This window comes from Sprattus sprattus, assembly GCF_963457725.1.
Source record: "Sprattus sprattus genome assembly, chromosome: 16".
In the NCBI taxonomy this organism is placed as follows: Eukaryota; Metazoa; Chordata; class Actinopteri; order Clupeiformes; family Clupeidae; genus Sprattus; species Sprattus sprattus.
Genome location: NC_137914.1, coordinates 16,225,042 through 16,243,410, shown reverse-complemented (window position 1 = coordinate 16,243,410; position 18,369 = coordinate 16,225,042). Strand labels below are relative to the sequence as shown.

The window sequence follows — 18,369 nt, the reverse complement described above, 5'->3', positions numbered from 1 at the left end:
GTGCCGTCAAAACGTCACTGTCTAGCAATCGTCTAACCTATCCCAATTATTAGTGATCAGTGCAACGTAAGGTAGCTAGCATTTTCATTTCACAGCCAAACAGCAATCTACAAAAGTCTGGAAGTAAGCGCATTATTGTGAATGTTTTGCTTGGTCGTCCTAGTTTCCTAGTTTTACGTCCATTGATGCGGTGTGACATTAACATTAACTATGCATTTAAAAAGCTATGCTACCTTTTACATTCTGAATTTCTCACGTTGACAATGCTAGTTAGCTAACGATAGGGTAACTGATTGAAGATGGTGCTATCAACACGAAGTTAAGACATGGGTCCCAGCAGCACAAAAAAACGTTGTAAACGTATCATTTAAATGCATTGTTGAGTTATTTCGTGTAAAAAACATCGGTCTATCGAACTAATGTATCTGACATTAGCTGACTAAAATAAGCGTTTAGGGCTACTAGCGTCTAGCTATGACTTACAGTTGGCTTGCTTGGTTCCTCTTTACCTAACGTTGCATGTGTTTTTCAAAAAGTAATTACGAAGAGACGTGACAGTAAATTGAATAATTCTATCAGTGTTATCATATGACTGTCATTCATCGTAGACGTCATCTTAGTGGGAACTGGCCTAACAACCATAACTTACTCAAAACTATGCTAACTAGCCTGCAAGCTAAAAAAAAAAAATCAAAACAGTGAGCAAGGAAGTTGTCTAGGCAGGGTATATATAATGATGATGTTCGTTGTCTAAATACCTTTACATCACAAGCATTTGTCCATTACTTGTATGTAGCACAACAATCATGGCCTCTCGTGGGAAATCAGAAACTAGCAAACTGAAACAGAACATGGAGGAACAGCTGGATCGGTTAATGCAACAGCTTCAGGATCTGGAGGAATGCAGGTAGGCTTATACTTTAACTAGCTAATTGCTAAGTGTTTAAGTCATTGGAAGCTGATATCCATGTCGCATGCCATTAGATGAATCTTGTTTTACAAGACATATCATATATTTTTTTCAATTACCAGAGAAGATCTTGACGACTCAGAATACGAGGAAACCAAAAGTGAAACGTTGGAACAATTAAATGAATTTAACGAGTCACTGAAGAAACTCATGTCTGGAAACATGACCCTAGTTGATGAGCTTGACGGAATGCAACTGGTAAGTGTCAAATACTGCAGTGTACTGGAAATATCTTTATTGATAAGGGGCCAGATCAAACTGATAAAGGCTACATATCCTTGGTTTCAGGCAATACAAGCTGCCATCAGCCAGGCATTCAAAACCCCGGAAGTTATCAGGCTCTTTGCAAAGAAGCAGCCGGGTCAACTGAGGACAAGGTTGGCTGAGGTTGGTTGAAATTGATGTTTTACCATTGTAGACATATTACAGGCTAATAAACTGCAGGCCTACTAACTATATGATTGTGTGTTGTTTCCTTAGATGGATCGTGATGTGATTGTGGGAAAGCTTTCACGGGATGTCTACACACAACAGAAAGTGGAGATCCTCTCAGCCTTGAGGAAACTGGGGGAAAAGGTGAGTAGGTTCATTTTAGTCATTCGTACATCAATGTACAGTGCAGAGTCGCCACACCAGCCATAAGTATGGACTACCAGTAGTCAAATGTCACACTCTCTCTCCCTCTCTCAAAGCTCACTGCAGAGGATGAGGCTTTCCTAGCAACCAACGCCAGTGCCACACTCAGCCAGTTTGAAAAGGTTACTGCCAACCTAGGTAGGTCTGGAGTTCCTTGTGGCATCCACATCAAGTGGGTTCTGATGGATACAAAAACACTAGGGATTGTTCACACAGGTTCAAAGACTTGTTTAGGCAGTTATATTATATTCCTAATCAGTTAAGACTTGTTTTATTAGTATGACATGTCCTCTTTTCGAGACCTAAAAAATGCGTCCGGCAGGGATTCCAAAATTGTCTGGGATTTTACCTCGTCGGATATTTGTGTTTCTCTGGGTCTTTGGTCGACCGCCCTCTCATTTGGTACGATACTTCGCCATTTCCAATCTGGCAACACTGAGCACCTTGACGCTTCCACTAGTAACTAGTATCTTTTCCACGTACAGATGTCATGTGCTGTTGTAAACAATGCAACTAGTGAGTAGTTGCATTGTTTACAACAGCACATTACACAGATGTCATGTGCTGTTGTAAACAATGCAACTAGTAACTAGTTGTATTGTTTACAACAGCACATGACATCTGCATGTGGAAAAGATGGCAACACCTCGTCGCGGGGGGAGGGGGCGGGGGCGGGGTCCTCTGTATGGGAAAGAGATGGCAAAACATGGTCACGGGGTGGGGGGGGGGGGGGTCATCTGTATGCTATACCTAGTTTTATCTAAACAGTTAATATCTAGTATTGATAGTTGAAATGTTACCTTTCACAAAGCCCAGAGTTAATTCACTGATGGATATATTTGTTGTAAGATGGCAAGTTAGTTCCTGCAGATGTCTGTCCATTATGGGGGATATTTCAAATACAGATGTAGATTTGAGAGTAGGTACATTGTAACTGGTGAATTACAAGGACAAGGTAATCATGGACATGACTTGAGTATCGGAGTTTACATTTTTTCACGATTCACTGTATATCCATCAATACAACTACATTTCTGTCTATGCTGTCATTTCTGTCTTCTGTCTTCCTCTGCCTGCTAGTGAATACGCTTTGCTCTCTAATCTTTGGTTTTAGATGATGATTGAAATGGTTTATAATGCTTTGGCTAAAATAATTTCTTCTTCTGAGGTTCCTTATGTTTTTTTCTCCTAGGATCTGAAGACAAGATAATGGCATTGGCTAGCTCTGGTGTGGAGAATACTAAGGCATAGCTGCTTAGTATATAGCTGGACATTCTAGTATTTTTTTGTACAGGTTGTAAGTGATTTATTTTTAATTTTTTAAAGGCAGTGACTTGGACCCCAATCTGGTTAGGACAATGGTGTTCGTATTTGACCAAGCTAGAAAAATAAGATGGCACAGTAATGTAATTCCTCTGTTTGACCATGTCCTAGTAAAACAGAGTTTGCAATTTTATCAAGTATTTGGATGAAATAACAACTGCGATCAAGTCACTTAATTGGGATGTATTTTGTATTTTACCGCTGCTGCTGACAAGCTGGCCAAATATACTCTTTGCTCTACCTGCGTTTTGTTAGGTAGACATCTTGTTGTCATTGCCAGATATCAGTACTGCCTAGTCCATTTGAAGAAGAATACCAATTCCTGCCTGTTTTATATTGAATGTGAAGTGCCATCAAACTACAGATAGTATACTCACCAGCCTTACTACTGGTCTAGATGATAAACCATGATATTGAGGTTTTTTTTATTTATTTTTTTAACATCTTATTCTGACAGTCTTTTCAATGCATGCAAATAAGTGATTGTATATTAGATTCCTGTAGGTACAACAATGAAAGTTTACATTGCTGCTGAAATGTATGCCTCAGTCATACAGGTATAACAGGAGCACCTATACAAATAGCACTTTGTATGTGTTATTTTTTTGTGTTTTGTTTTTGGTGAAATCATGAAAAAAAGAATTGCTTTCCTGTCCATGATTATTGTATTGAGTGACCACGTTTTGAAATATGCTGCATACTATAATTGTACTGATAATCTCTGCTATGATATGTTTCGTAGAGACATCAAAGTCTGTGTAATGCCTTTTAATATTGTTGTGTTTGTTATACACGGCAGTGATATTTTACTGAGTTACTTTTATGTGAGGTGGGATATTTATAAGTATATTTGCAAAACAGCAATTTGGTGTTCAGTATTTTCCCTTATTCTGACCATATGTACACTGTATTAACCTAGCTTGTGCAAGTATAGGACGGCATGCTAAAAAAAAAAAAATCCATATATTCCCAAAATTCCTGGAGTTAAATTTTACTAGACTATTTGATCCCCTGGGTTTCCCGAATTGAGTGTAGTTATGCTGTTGGCTGGCTTCCTTAAAAGGCTCTCATAGAGGTCCGAGGGGTAGTTTTACCAGAGAACATAGTGGACTGTCAGCAAAGCCCCAAACCCCATTTTCTAATGTGCTAAAAGAGAGCTAGACCTCTATTGTTGAAGTGTTTAGTTTTTTCTGTGGCAGCAGTCATTCCAATTTGAAACACCTGGGGGCACCATAGGATCGTACAATACAAACAAGCTTTCTTCACATGTATGTTAACAGCATGTGTATACAGTACTATTTTGAACGATACTCTTTTGCAAGCTATCCACCTCGAACCCTGAATTTGAATTAAATAATTGGAAAATTGTCAGACTGTGTAAATGGAAACCCTCCTCATTCTGGCAAATTGCCATTTTTTCCAAGCCTATTCTAGTTAATGTATTTCTAATTGTCAACATGTTATTTGCTGTTACAATTTTGAAAACACAGTAGTTCCTAGACTGTTGAGATATCTTAAACGGAAACGTTTTGAAAGTGTAATTAGAGAATTCATGAAAAGACACGATGCAGAGTCAGAGACCACTTTGAATCCCATCTTGTCTTCCTTTATTTTTGTTCATGAGCAAGCATCAACTTCACCATAATCTGCCTTTGAATGGTAGAAAAGTGAGTGCAGCCCTGACAAGCACAAAGGGAGCATCCAACAGTTCCAAAAACATCCATTCTTTGTGCCTTCCGTATTTAAGAGCAAAAATAAAAGGAACCAAAAAAGGTAGACAGTGAAATTGGAGAAGGTGTATGCCTGTGAATCAGACAGTCTGAGAATCAGTAGTATATTTATTCTTCTGCCAACCCTTCCAAACCCCAGTGCCCCATGTGTAAGACACAAAATGTAATAGCGGAGCTGTTCATGCCAAAACAATACTCCCCTCAACTTTAGTCTTATCAAAGTGCTTCTCCTGCAGGGTGATGGATATTGCATTACATCCCATTTCTTCCAACACCCTGCACAAAACTAGAGAGGATAAAGCAAAAATACTACCCAATGTAACTTTTTTTTGCATACAAATGTACAACAAAGTCAAATCTGGACTTGAAATGGAATGGTTTATGTATTGATCCTGTGGTTCCTAAAGCAACCTCAACTGGTTTAAGAATGCTTTAACATGTGGGAAGGAAAGAAGGGAAAATCATGATACCAACTCATTGTATGTGTGTTCGTGTCTGTGAAAGACTATTACAAGAATGCAGTGTGAATTCTGTAGAGAACTGGTTATTTTTTTGTGGCTTGTAGTGAATTTCATGCTGCCCTCTACATATTGTTTTTGTCAGGAAATCAGGCAATACACTTCAAAATGGCCTTTCACTATACAGATTGGTTAATTCATACCCACATATTGCTGCCTAGAGCATCTCAATAATGTACAGCTTTTTAGAAGTGGATTTCCTTAAACATGACTGAGTACAATATCTATCGATGATAACAATATGGACCTACTTTCTCTACACAACAACGTGAACACAATACAACTATTTAGGACAATAAAAACATTCACATTTTGATTAAACTAGCAGTTGACTCCCAGTTACCCAAATAACAACAAAATAAAAAAGAGAATAAAATCACTCCCCCTGCATCTGTAACAAATCTAGCATTAAATAATTACAAAACAAGGTAAAACAAAAATCACCAGGACTGTGGCATGGATGAGTATGATTTTTTTTTTCTTTTTATGTCTTTACTAGTTAATTGTGTTAATTCGCTGTGATAGGCAAAAGGCACTCCCAACTTCACCAGCTTAAATCTGGACCTCTCCCTCAGGCCCTATTCTGTAATGACGGAAGCAAAGAAAAATAAGGATATAACAGAAACTAACTTAACTCACTGGCCTTACAGAACCGGCTCAGAACTATACGCTCCTTCCACTGCTGGGCACTGGTTGCTTGCCTCAAGATGTTTTTTTTTTTTTAGAGCATCTTTGGCCCAGCTAGCATACCTTAAACATTCTTTAAGTTTCAGACCACAGATCATACTGAGCTTTTTCACATTGTTCAACATCTGTATGTTGCTTAAATCATTTGTTCAATTCATCTCATGAATACAATTTCCTCTATAAGTCATTTGTGAAGGGTAAACATTTATTTGTCCAGTTTTTTTTGGGGAGGGGGAGGGGGGAGGGACAATCACTTTTCAATGGAAATACAGTATATATAGCATGAGAACAATACCAGACACGTCCTCCAAATTGGTTGTATAAATGTCTTACTATTAGCAGAAGGAAAATAAGTTCACCAAATGTAAACAAACATAACATGACTACAGTTCAGTTGCGTGTAAAATAAAACATTGTGGTCAACTGCAAAAAAAAATATTTTTCAGAATTTTACAATTAAAAATGGTAACACCTGATCAATTTTCACAATTTCACAAGAATACAGCAGTCCCATTGCCAAAAGCCTACGAACTTCAAATTAGGTAATCCAGTATTCCTGAACAGTGAGACTACCTATTTCTATGATGACAGTGATAGAACAATGTCAAAATAATCAAGTGTTACACTTTTGTCAAGGTTAAACTATTCATTACTCTTTTTTTTTTTGCAGTGTAGCTGACATACAACGTCTAATAGCATTTTTAAATCATCATTCAAGAAGCAACAGTTTGTTACTGGATTGGATTCTTGTAAAGCTCAGCATCTTGAGACACACCTCTTCTTCCATCAGTCCCAAAGTCTGTTTGGTAAGACGACAACATGGCAGACCAACCAATGTCACTGAGGGCATCTAAGAGGGAAATTCTAGCCTTGCTTCCGGTAGGGTCTTATGTTAGATGATAGGAAGAGTTGATCCTATCACCTCTAAAGATTGCACATCTGAAGGTGTGACTATTCTGTACCGCATGTAACTCGTACGTACGTCTATCACTCCAACATGGTGATTGAGATTGGGCCTATATCAAGAGAGGCCATCACAGGAATGGAAAAGTATCAAAGCTTAGCATTGGAGCATGTTTCCTAAGCTTGGCAAAGATTAGCTAAATGATAACCAACAGACTTATCAAGTCTGAGGCCCTCATCTAAAAACAAAGACAAAATGAGTGACACTTTACCCTAAAAACCTCATTGATTCATTTTTTTGTGATGGGTTTCTCTCTTTGAAGAAGTTTCTCACAGAAGCATGAAGGAAGATTTTTGCCAATTATTTTTTTTAAAACATGCTAAAAGCATTTGAGACACAAACAATCTACAGCAGGTTACTGCGTCATTATAATATATACTGTACTTGGAACCCGTGGTTCAGGCCATCACTACACACACAGACTAATTACATGGTCTCGTTTGTATTTACAAAATATCAAAAAAAGCAACTTCATCCTCTACACATGACTCAGCAAATGTATTTTCTCATGCACTGAAGAAAAGAGGCAAATGATAGGAGAGCAAACGTAACTATGGCAAATTGTTCAAATGTTCAAAGCATTTATCTCCTGCTCCTCCTTGTGTGACCCTCACAAGTGCACGAGAAAGAAAGAAAGAAAAAACAAAGCAAGGAGTCCAAGCCTCTTTCGCATTTCTGTGGCAAACAAATTAGTAATGCAGTGTGCAAGAAATATACATCAAATCATTCTCCGGTTTAAAAGACTTTACATGTGTAAGGAAGAAAATAAAAAAGGTGCAAGGTTGTGTCCTCACATAGCTCAAAACAATGCAAAAAAATCTATACCAAGCTTCCCTGGGATTTAAAAAAATGAACAACAACCCATAAATATAAATAAAAAAAACGACCTCAACTATCCTTTCAAAACTATACTACACTTCTGACCACCACTAAAAGATGACAACAGGGAAGCCTAGGCCGGTGGAAATGAAGCTGAATCTGCCACATCTGTAACAACAGACACCAGATATATAGAGATTTATATATATTCATATATACTTGTTTTGCTTTTAAGGTTTTTTGTTTTAATAATCATGGCTCCTTAGGAAGGGTTTGAGGGGGTTTGGGGGGTGTGCAGGGAGGACGATGGGTCCCCACTGACTGACAGGTGAGAGAGTAGGGTTGGGTTAGGTGGTGGTTGTGGTGAGAGTGTGTGTGTGTGTTTGTAAGGTTGTGCAGGTTTGTGTGCCTGTATGTGTGTGTGTGTGTATGTGTGTTAGTGAGTGTGTGTGTGTGTGTGTGCTTAGTAGGTAAGTGTGGAGTCGTCCCACTCCAGCTGCTGCTGTCTGCTGGCCCCCTGCTGGTCCTCCTGCTCGGCTCCCTCCTCATCTTCGCTGCTCTCTGACTCGGCGCTGGTAATGTCGTCCTCCTCTTCGCCTTCCTCGCTCTCCTCCTCTTCCTCCTCCTCCTCTTCGCTGCTGTGCTGGTCCTCATATGTCTAAGTGAGAGAAATAAGTGTTAAAAAAAGCATGGAACACCTAAAAACATGAGTGCACTGAGATAGGGAGAGGAAGGATAAGAATGAGGAAAGGAGGGGTGAGGTTTACTCCTTTGCTCGTGGCAGAGGGGCATCTTGTTTTGCGTCTTGCTTAGTGGGGTAAGTACTCATGTGAGTGTGTACGAGGACACAGCCACTCCGCTGCGGTGTTTAAATAGGCAAGACACAGCAACGCTAAACCAACAGCCATCCATAAATACACAGCTAATCCTCTTGCCCTGCTGCCTCAATAGAACAGTGTGTGGGCGGGGAGGGAGGGAGGGGGGTAGTAGTGCTCGCTGAGGCTCTACCTCCATGGGGTTGACGGTGATGGTGAGCGCAGAGTCGTCCCAGTCCATCTCGTTCTCCTTGCCGTTCTCCTGGTCCCTCATGGTGCTCTGGTGGGCGGCGCGGATGCGGAACACGCCAAGGATGATCATGAACACCAGGAAGCTCACACACACCACGATCACGACGGTGGCGGCGCTGGGCACCACTGCAGAGGGGAAACAAGACAAAACAATATGAGACTGGTGTGTGTGTGTGTGTGTGTGTGTGACAGATGGAGGGAGTAAGTGAGTCTGTCAGAGAGATGAAGCGGGGACGAGAGTGTGTCATAGCAAAGAAAGAAACTGGGGGAGGCAGAAACAGGAAGTTCCCTTTTCCTTTTGACCAAACTCCAGTACATGTTCAATGGCATATAAAGAGGTTATCCTTCGTGCTCCTGGCACATCCAGATGTCAGACGGCACTCATGCCTAATCCTTAAATTTGCGTCCATTAAACGAGCTCCCAACTAAAACATTTCATATGTGCCCTACTTTTGCCATATTAATTGACTCTAATCCTCAGAAAAGCATGCAGGAAAAAGAAAGCAGAATTTTAGGGCGAAAAAATTAAGCTGATTACAGGTTTGATTACAAGGCCTGGATTATTTTTAACAAGAGATTAGCAAAAATAATCTAGCACAACTATTGTCGGAAACTACATGGTATCTTCGTGCATGAGGAGGTAAACTGACCTGGAAGCCAGCAGTGATTATTGTGATCCCTCTATCTTAGTTTATAACTCTCAACATTTTTCTCTAACCGTGGGGAGAGTGTTTTAAATAGTAATTATGTTCTCAAATGATATTTCACCTAAATAGTTATCTATGCATACTCACTTTGACTCTATGAAAATGTGTGTGGGTAGACCAACTTATGAAACACCCTTTTCAGAGGTGAATGACCATTTGTAAAAGAGGTATGAATCTAAAATATGGCGGCCACTAGCCACATTTGAATAGGAGGAAGGTGTTTACCTGAGGCCTGGTGAGCGTTGACCAGGTTATGTCCAGAGAGATCCACGGAGGCGTGGTGGATTGGGCTGATGAACTGAGGCTGAACCATGGCATTGTTAGCGTGCTCCATGGGATTGGCCGTGTGAATGACGTTCACCTAAGGGCAAACGTGTAGGGTTAGAATGGGACGTTCACAAAGACGCGCACACACACAATTACAGAGACGGCTCTCACTCACTGCTATAATTCAGTTCAGTTCCTCTGCCTTATTAACTGTTGAGCATAATGCTACCCAATAGCAATCTGAACCCGCCATTAGCCATCATTTAAGGAAACTTGAGAGTTTTGAACTGTCAGAATCTAAGGGTCTAGTCATACCTCCACTTTGAATTCGTTGCTGATGTAGCGGCCATTGAGCTCGGAGCAGACCAGCTTGAACTTTCTGTCGAAGAGGGCCTCCGTGTGCCAGTTCCTGTAGCGGATCAGGTGCAGCACCTGCTCGTAGTTGGCCATGGTGTTCACGCCTGCACACAGGAAATTGAAACGTTTACCACTCGCACAAAACAGTACGGGCTCTCATGAATAGGCCATGGACCTGCCGCTTGCCAGCACTCCAGTAATCCCACTGAAGTTTTGCCCCCAAAGCATGGTTACCCTTTGTTCATCTACCCCACCCACACACATACACACACACACGGCAAACAAATTAAACTTGTTCCAGCTTTTCAGGGAGAGGACAGTTTTCAGTTTGCTCTCTCGTAACTCAAGCACATTACATGATCAACGATGATCTATGATGACTCATAGCAGAGGGCATTAATTGGGGCCATCATCCGTTCTCGCTTTTGCATGTATTTGCATGAACATGAAGTGGCAGCACTTGTAAAGTTATCACTCTTCACTATCTAATACAGGTGGCTTTGGATGAAAAGCCCCCACTTTTAAAGTGACCAAAAAATGAGTAGATGAAGATATTGATGGTATGGGTGAGTGCTGGGGGGTCGGAGAGAGAGGCGTACCGGTGATGATCATGCCCACGTTGGAGGAGCTCATCTCCAGGCCGCGCTGCTGCACCTGGGTCAGGTCCACCTCCAGGCTCTCGTGCTCGCCGTCCAGGTCGTCTCCCACCACAGTCACCTCGCACGTGTCCAGGTTGTGCATGATCTCCTCGGACACCACTGTCTCTTGAACTGAGGCCAAAGGGTTAGACACAGAGGTTGATAAGAACATGTAAACAAAGTCATTGGTCAGTGTTTGTATGATCAGGATTCTTTTTTTTGTTTAAAGGTTTTATTAAACCTTTGTGAGCACTTTTCCTGCACCAGATATAGACATTAAAGTTGTTTCTTAATCATCATTATATTGATTTTGCCGTGGAACACAAAATAAACTTGCATAGATTTCTGAATATTAGCCCTCTCTTTCCTACTGTTCAAAATCATTTCCGATCAATGTGGTGAATAATTATTCTCTTCTGATCCTTCGCCCTGTCTCTCTCTTCCTCCATTAATGCATATCTTCTGGGGATTGAGGAACTGAGGATTCCCATTCACTTAAACTTAGTGGCAACCCGTCTCCCTGCCCTGGTTCTCAGCGGACATAGCAGACGTACCCGTGGGGTCGTCCTCTCCTTCGGTCTCGGCCTCCGGCTCCACCTCGCGGGTGATGGTGCTGACGATGCGCAGCTCAGGGAAGAGGGTGACACCCTCTGCGCTCTCAAAGTCGACAGCGCCGCGGGCGAAGTGGTCGATGCCGCTCAGGCTGATCTTGGGTTCCTCTGGCTGCAGCACCATCACGTAGCCCTCGGAGTCGGGTACGGAGATGCACGCCTCCTCATTGAAGCACCTGGGATGGACGTGGACGACAGGGGAAGGTTACTACTGTAGTGGAAGATCACAGCCATTCCCAAGCATCTGTACACTGGGCTTGTATTAACTGAACCGAGGGGGCCACCAGAGCTATCGTTTGTGTGTGGAGACACAGGGTAGGACTGGGATGATACTTATTGTAAAAAGGCCACTTACTTGACAGTGGTGGAGATGCGAAGGTGTCTGATGCCGGGCGTGGGGAACTGCCTGGAGTTCAGGTAGGAGATGTGCTGCATGACCTTCTCAAAGCTCTCAATGTCATCGCCTTCCAGGGTGATGGAGGACTGGTTGGGGTTAGACTGAACCTGGCAAGGATAAGAGAAGGCAGACGGGGAAAGAGCACTTTAGTCTGACAAGACCATCTCTAGCACCAGTTTCTCAAAGGTACAGCCAAATGAAAGAAAGAGAAAGAGGAAACCCTCTGAAATGTTCCTTTCTGACCTCTGAACCCTGATCCTCGCCCCTCACCTTCACGGTGGTGGTCACCTCCTCAGGAAGCTGCACGTCCAGGCCCTCTTTGCAGGTGTACAGGCAGTCGATCACCTTCTTGTTGTCCAGCTTGCCTGAGCGGATCATGAGGCCAGCAAGGTTGCCCCTGAAGAACTGAGCCATGTGGGCACTACCACCTACGAGGCACAGAGTTGAGAAGGGCACGGTAAGCCTTGGACACACACACCACACACACACACACAAACACATAGAGTCTATGTTGGTCTGCCGACTCAAGCATGCCACGTCTGCAAGAACGTCCTGTGCGACTGATGGCCATGCAGGTTAGTGTGCCCTGTCTGGATGAGCGTTGCCAGAAGGCTTTGCTTAGATGATTAGATGAGCTATGCTGATAACTGGCCCCGGAGCCACATGCAAGTCTCTCACAAGATGGGGGGACAACAGGGTTACTGTGATGTATAGACAGAATGGAATGCCAATGCATGTTTCAAAGTAAACAGAGAAGTGGGTAAAAAATGATTTCTTAAAATGATTGTCATTCCAAAAACATACACAGCTCATTTGTCCACTTATCCTTTAGTGTCTCTGGTATTTTTCTGCCTTGAAAGGCTTAAATATATACATATCAAAAGATAATCCGAAGTCAGCATATCTGAAATATACTTCAATGATTAAGGTTACAATGCGGTTTCTAAAAATGGCCTGATCATGCTGGCCAGGGGAACTGGCTTTAAAATGCAGAAACTCAAAACTGCCTGATCATGCAGGCCAGGAGCTGAGAGGAAGTTTATTTTAGGACTCAGTGTGTCTGTCTCACTCAAGGTGACACAGCAGCACTGCAAAGCGCTGGGCGGCCCTGACAGGCCAAAAATACTACAGTCTAGTGTCTGCAGCAGTGTAACTAATATGTGCCTGCTCTGCATTGTGCATTGTGTCAAACGCCAGCCCGTGACCTGAAAACAGAACAGCTGAATTGTGGGTCAAAAAAAAAAGAAAAAGAAGAAATGGATGAACGTAAAGAGGTGAGGAGTACATATAACAGCGGACACATCTCAAGACGGCCTCATGCTATGGAATGTTAACGCGAGTGAAGAAGCACATGGGACTCCTCCGATCGACTAAAACGCTCCGAGTGGAGGTGGTTTTAGTCGGAGAGGAGGTTGGCTTGCACAAGCACACTGTATGTATGAACACGCATCGCCATGTCTGAGAGACTTTGAGGGAAGGATTGAATGCGCAACCTGTAGGAGGCTCAGACACGGCCTCTGTCTCATTGTGAACTTCTGAGCCGTCTGCGGAGGTGAGACACAAGAAGAGAAAAAGCAGGGAGAGACCAAGTCTTTGTTAACCAACAGAGAGGGAAGGAGGGAGTTAAACATGTCAGTGAGTTAAGATATACTTTCAGACTGAGTTTCCCAAAAGTTTCATTCTACTAGAACAATCGTTGAGTGATATTTTTCACCCTCACGTTCACTAACGAAAGCTGCAGCACAATGCTGCTTCTGAGAAACACAGCCAGAGTTATTTCTTTCCTACAAATTACATCCAGTGTGTCCCACTCTTGCCTCGAGAAACAAGAGCCTCTGCTCATTGAATGAATTTCACTCAGAGCTACATCAAATTATCCGTCTAATGATCATCACTTAGCTACGCTAGCAACCTACATTGTTATGCATGCAAAGTCTGTCGCCTCAGGTGACAACATGCTCTATGGATTACCTAAATCTACAGGAGAAAAAGGGTGGGAGCGAAAAAGAGAATCATTCTGCCCAATTAGCCATACTGTCTGGAAACAAAAGAGAGCCACGAAAGCCAATTGCAGCGCATTACCTTGCCAGCAGCCTCCGATGGTAAGCTGGGTTTCCAGCTTGGAGGAATGCAGGGGGTAGTCCTCGGTTACCAGGAACGGCTCGAATGTGACACCGTCGACGAACAGGGTCACAGAGGGGAACTCGATGTTCAGCACGTAATGATGCCATTCCTTATCACACGCCTGAGATTGAAAGAGAGGGAAGATAGATAGAAAAGGGAAAAAAAAAGAAAAGATCAAATCAGACAGAAAATACATCAAGCTGATATGTGGGGCCATGGTGTTTGTTATGGTAGAAAGAAGGACTACAGCTTTACAGTCCTCATTTATCCAGCTGCCGGTTGCCAGGGTACATAAAATGTGAAGACCGTGTGCATCGTTAATCGTGTTCATTCAAACTCATTCTGCAGTGCAGTATTCTAGCTCACACTGGGAGTTCGCACTGCAGTGGTATAGCACAGTAACTTTCTGACAGTGAAAACCACTGCAGCCCACATGATAAGGCCCCAAACTAGCCCAGGCCTTTGAAGCTTGTGGAATGCAGACTCCACACCCCACTCTTCCCTCGTCCTTTTGTGTCTGCAGTGGGCCCTTCACTTCAACACAATTTCCTTCCGATTATGGATTCCATCGGGGTTGATTTAGTGTTTTATTAAGTTTCAAACATAAGGGCTTTCCGATATGAAAACCCACATCAAAGCCCAATCCAACTGCTAAAGGGAGCGCAGAGACTTTGGAGTTTTTTTTTTTTACCTTTCCTGAACTTCTCTCTCCAGCAGTTTTCTTCCAGTGGGAACTGAACCTACCTCAGGCTAGTTTTGTACTTCTGAGGCAGCAACCTCTCTGAAATATTTAAACTCCTACACGAAGTACAGTAATGTTAACAAAAATAGGAATTAATGAGTGTGGATTATTTTCTGATCGTGTGCACATGCCGGAAAGAACAACTCCGTTACGTCCCAATTTTAGGTCTTTACGCTGTTCCAACATCAGCAGTTTAAGATTCATTCGATTTACAAATGTTTTGGAAGGATGGAATAATTATGCAGCAGAGATAAAAGGGAGGGGTGTAAGACACAAAGGAAATGCACAAAATAACCAACCTGATCCAATTAGTGCTTAAAACATGGCTGGCCAACTTAAAGTTTTAGCAGAGTGCTTAAAATGTGGCTGGCCAACTTAAAGTTTTAGCAGCGTAAGAGAAGGATTAAGATCTCCTCTGTGGGTCGGAGGGGTTTTCGTTCGTCTGCTTTCAGCTTGCAGTGGAATCTGCTTTAAGCCAAATTACTCCAGCAAGGCCTTTTGCTCGCAGTCAGCAAATATCCAACCCAACCACTGGGCACTGTGTGCCACCAAAAAGACAAGGGCACCATCCAGATCCCCTGGGTTTGTTTCCACTAAGGACCCCTTAACAGCTCCTTTCACATCCCTTTGAGGAAACCTTCTATGGCTCTCAACAAAGGTTCTATGCAGAGCATTTAGACTTGGAAAGAAGCCACAAAAACCTTCTTTTACCAAAGATGTTGCACGCCATTGCTGACTCTTTACTGACCTGGTCCAGTTTCCAGTGGAACTCGGCGGGCTTGTAGCTCTCGGCATCGGTGGGGTCCTGCCTCAGGAGCAGCACCAGGCGGCAGTTGTGCACGTACAGTGAGTAGTGGTGCCTGTTCATCTCTGCAGGGTAACAACAGCCACCATAATGATGTTATGAACTCTTACATACAGTATCCATGCTAAGACTGCTCATGGTACCAATGTGAATGCAATGTGAAGGAATGAAATGAAACTATTCAATATGATTGACAAACACTTCAAATGTCAGGAAGAACACTAAGATAAAAGAATATGAGCCTTAAACTAGCATGCTATGCTAATGTTAGGCATCTGCATTGAGAAATAACTAGGTCATATAGACAGATAACTATATAAACAAAACCCTTACAATAGAGCCTCAGACTGGCCACAATCCCATCACTTGCCCCAGTCTTAGCTAAAAGAATGGCATGACCGCCTGTTGTGGCTACATTATAATGTCCACATGATGTAATCCTTTTTACATAAGTACTACACGGCTCACTGCTAGCACGAGATTGGATTGTAGTAAGACTGGGAGATCCTGTACAGTATACTGTAAGGCCCTGAAGCCAAGAAAAATGACACACTACAAGTCTCGCACCAACTAGAAGAGGGCCACTTGTTTTAGTGTCATTTTCCTTGACGCAATGCTTTTATTTTTAGGCATTTTCCACCCACTGAAAATAGGGGATTTGGTACATGTCTGGTACATTCAATCACACACACACACACACACACACACACACACACACACACACACACACACACACACACACACACACACACACACACACACACACAGACAGACACAGACAGACACACACCTGTCTTGTCAGAGTTGCAGAGGATGGTCTCTTTTTCACGGGCCCCGGGGCCATGCCTCATCCACACAGAGACGGTGAAAGGCTCCTTCAGGCTAGTGCTCACTGTGCCCTCAGGGATCTTGATGGCTTGCGTGCCGTTGAACTCAAACACCTGGTCACTGTCATGCCCATTGTCTGTGGGCAGCCCCACGGTCCAGTTGGCAATGTTGCTAGGAGTGGGCAGAAGTTCTACGGTATTGCCACTGGCGCCTGCAATAGACACATAACACCACGTGTGACTCTTGACAGCTTAAATAGCAAGAGGTTGCCGATGGATCTGGCAAGGCACGAGTTCCCAAAATTATGTTTTTAATGTATTTTTAGTGACAAAACAAATAACTGACACAGACCATTCAAACCGAACAGAGCTTTTCAAACATGATACTATGATCTTTCTTTAGTCCGTTCAGGATAGGCGCATTCAATTTTTTATTTTTTTGGCCACAGCTCAATATCAGATCAAGCATTCTGGTTTAACTTTACTCACCACACAGCTTGTGCAGGGACTTCTCAGAATAGGTGTCTCTGTCACAGCCCTTGCCAATGTGACTGGTCTCCAGCTCAATGGTGGCCTGGATAGAGGTGATTGGCTCCTCGCAGGTCTCCAAGTGCATGCTGGGAAACAGGGCCAGGCTGCCAGTGCCAGGCTCATACTCGATTCTCTTATTAAATCCTAGGCCCCCAGGATAGAAAGAAAAACATTTGTTATGTTACAGTGACATAACAACACAAACAACAAAATCCTTGCATAAAACGATTACTTCTGTTTTTGTCTGAGTGGCCAACCTAACAGCTACCCCTTTGAGATTAAATGGCTTATCTATGCTCTGTTTACATGACAGGATCACCATGCTTCACCAATCATCAAAGCAAACCAAAAAAATTACTTGTTTTCTCCCGCATCCTATTCAAAGAAACGGCCTGTGTTACCTTGCCAGCTTGGTTTGCAGGTGGGCTTGATGTTGATTTTGACGAGGACGTCCTCGGAGGCCCGGTTCTTCCCGCAGTCGTAGGCGGTCACTGTTAGCTTGTACATGCGCTCCTTGCTGTAGTTAAGCTTCTCTGTGTTCTTGATGTTGCCTGATAAAGAAGCAGAGATACATTTGAAAACATTTTCCCAATAGGGTTGGCTTAGAATAATGGTAAAATGGTTTATCACAGATCCTGAGACACTTCAAAAATGACAACCGTAGCCATTTTATATCCCTTGTATACCCAACAAATTTTAAAGTAAAGCCCATTACAGTTTATACCTCCATGCCAAAGGACTACTTTGTCAATATATTTACACTGATTAGAAAGAAAAGGTGTAGAAATGCGAGGGAATACCGATATTAGCGAGCTACACTACCGTTGAAAAGTTTGGATCGTTGAAAAGTTTGGATCAATTTCCACATTAAATATACAGTATGTATATTTTAAAACACACAATCCTTTTTCAATTCAATTCAATGAACCTAAAATTGATTAGAAATATATCGTAGCCCGACTTATTATCCCGCACAACCTATTATCCCTCATGCGCTGGTACACGTAACTTAATATTCATTTAAATGCCAACCAGGATCGCGGATTTCGGAAACGTAAGTCCCTGCCCAAAAATGGTATTTAAATTATCTTTGTAGCAAAAATGGCACATATACAGCGTATTGAAGTGTGTAAGACAGTGTTGTAATACTGCGTGTACAAACCAGCCTGATACAAATAGTAGAATTTTGATTTCGCGACGAGAATTTGGTTCGGTGTAAATTCTTTTTCTTGTTGAGCTTTATTTCAAACGGCATTTTAAATCAATGCGGGATAATAGGTCGTCGCCAACTTTGTTGCCATTTCGCGACTGTACAAAACAAATCGGAAAATACGGTAAGAAATGTCCCCGCTGAGAGTCAAACAAGACTTCGTACATTGTCTAAACACCTGTCACTTCTGAAATATGTAAGGTTGATTCATTAAACCATATTTATATTGATAAAAACATATTTGTTAAGAGGATTTTTTTGGTGGCCCACGGGATAATAGGTCGCGTTACGATAGTGTACATCTACATATCGTCAGGTGTGAAAGGCCCACTTTCTGAAACCATCACTCCTGTGTTTCAGTGGAACTTTATGTTAGCTATTCCTAAATTATAATGTTTAAAATGGTGATTCATCATTTGAAAACCATTTTGCAATTACA

At 42.4% G+C, this 18,369-nt stretch overlaps 2 protein-coding genes across 7 annotated transcripts in view; one reads left to right on the top strand and one right to left on the bottom strand.

Moving 5' to 3' along the window:
* Positions 1 to 65: 65 nt before the first annotated feature.
* lzic (leucine zipper and CTNNBIP1 domain containing) lies at positions 66 to 4,070 on the top strand. Its single transcript, XM_080853275.1, has 7 exons — positions 66 to 123; positions 797 to 907; positions 1,033 to 1,168; positions 1,259 to 1,357; positions 1,451 to 1,546; positions 1,663 to 1,744; positions 2,799 to 4,070. The coding sequence occupies exons 2-7, from the start codon at positions 807 to 809 to the stop codon at positions 2,855 to 2,857; spliced, it is 573 nt and encodes a 190-aa protein (XP_080709401.1). The 5' UTR covers positions 66 to 123; positions 797 to 806; the 3' UTR covers positions 2,858 to 4,070.
* Positions 4,071 to 6,048: 1,978 nt separating this feature from the next.
* The window catches only part of clstn1 (calsyntenin 1), a 32,230-nt gene continuing 19,909 nt past the window's right edge, over positions 6,049 to 18,369 (bottom strand). For 2 of the 6 annotated variants that reach the window (XM_080853301.1, XM_080853303.1), the window contains 14 exons: positions 17,122 to 17,271; positions 16,679 to 16,864; positions 16,153 to 16,401; positions 15,306 to 15,427; positions 13,774 to 13,936; positions 13,185 to 13,235; positions 11,935 to 12,119; positions 11,650 to 11,798; positions 11,238 to 11,470; positions 10,645 to 10,815; positions 10,004 to 10,149; positions 9,647 to 9,782; positions 8,656 to 8,840; positions 6,049 to 8,305 (listed from right to left, as the gene is read on the bottom strand). In XM_080853301.1, coding sequence (XP_080709427.1) covers positions 8,111 to 8,305; positions 8,656 to 8,840; positions 9,647 to 9,782; positions 10,004 to 10,149; positions 10,645 to 10,815; positions 11,238 to 11,470; positions 11,650 to 11,798; positions 11,935 to 12,119; positions 13,185 to 13,235; positions 13,774 to 13,936; positions 15,306 to 15,427; positions 16,153 to 16,401; positions 16,679 to 16,864; positions 17,122 to 17,271 — 2,321 coding nt within the window. In that variant the 3' untranslated portion in view covers positions 6,049 to 8,110. The remainder of the gene's footprint in view (positions 8,306 to 8,655; positions 8,841 to 9,646; positions 9,783 to 10,003; positions 10,150 to 10,644; positions 10,816 to 11,237; positions 11,471 to 11,649; positions 11,799 to 11,934; positions 12,120 to 13,184; positions 13,236 to 13,773; positions 13,937 to 15,305; positions 15,428 to 16,152; positions 16,402 to 16,678; positions 16,865 to 17,121; positions 17,272 to 18,369) is intronic. The other 4 variants (XM_080853305.1, XM_080853306.1, XM_080853302.1 and 1 more) reach the window with 3 other exon arrangements.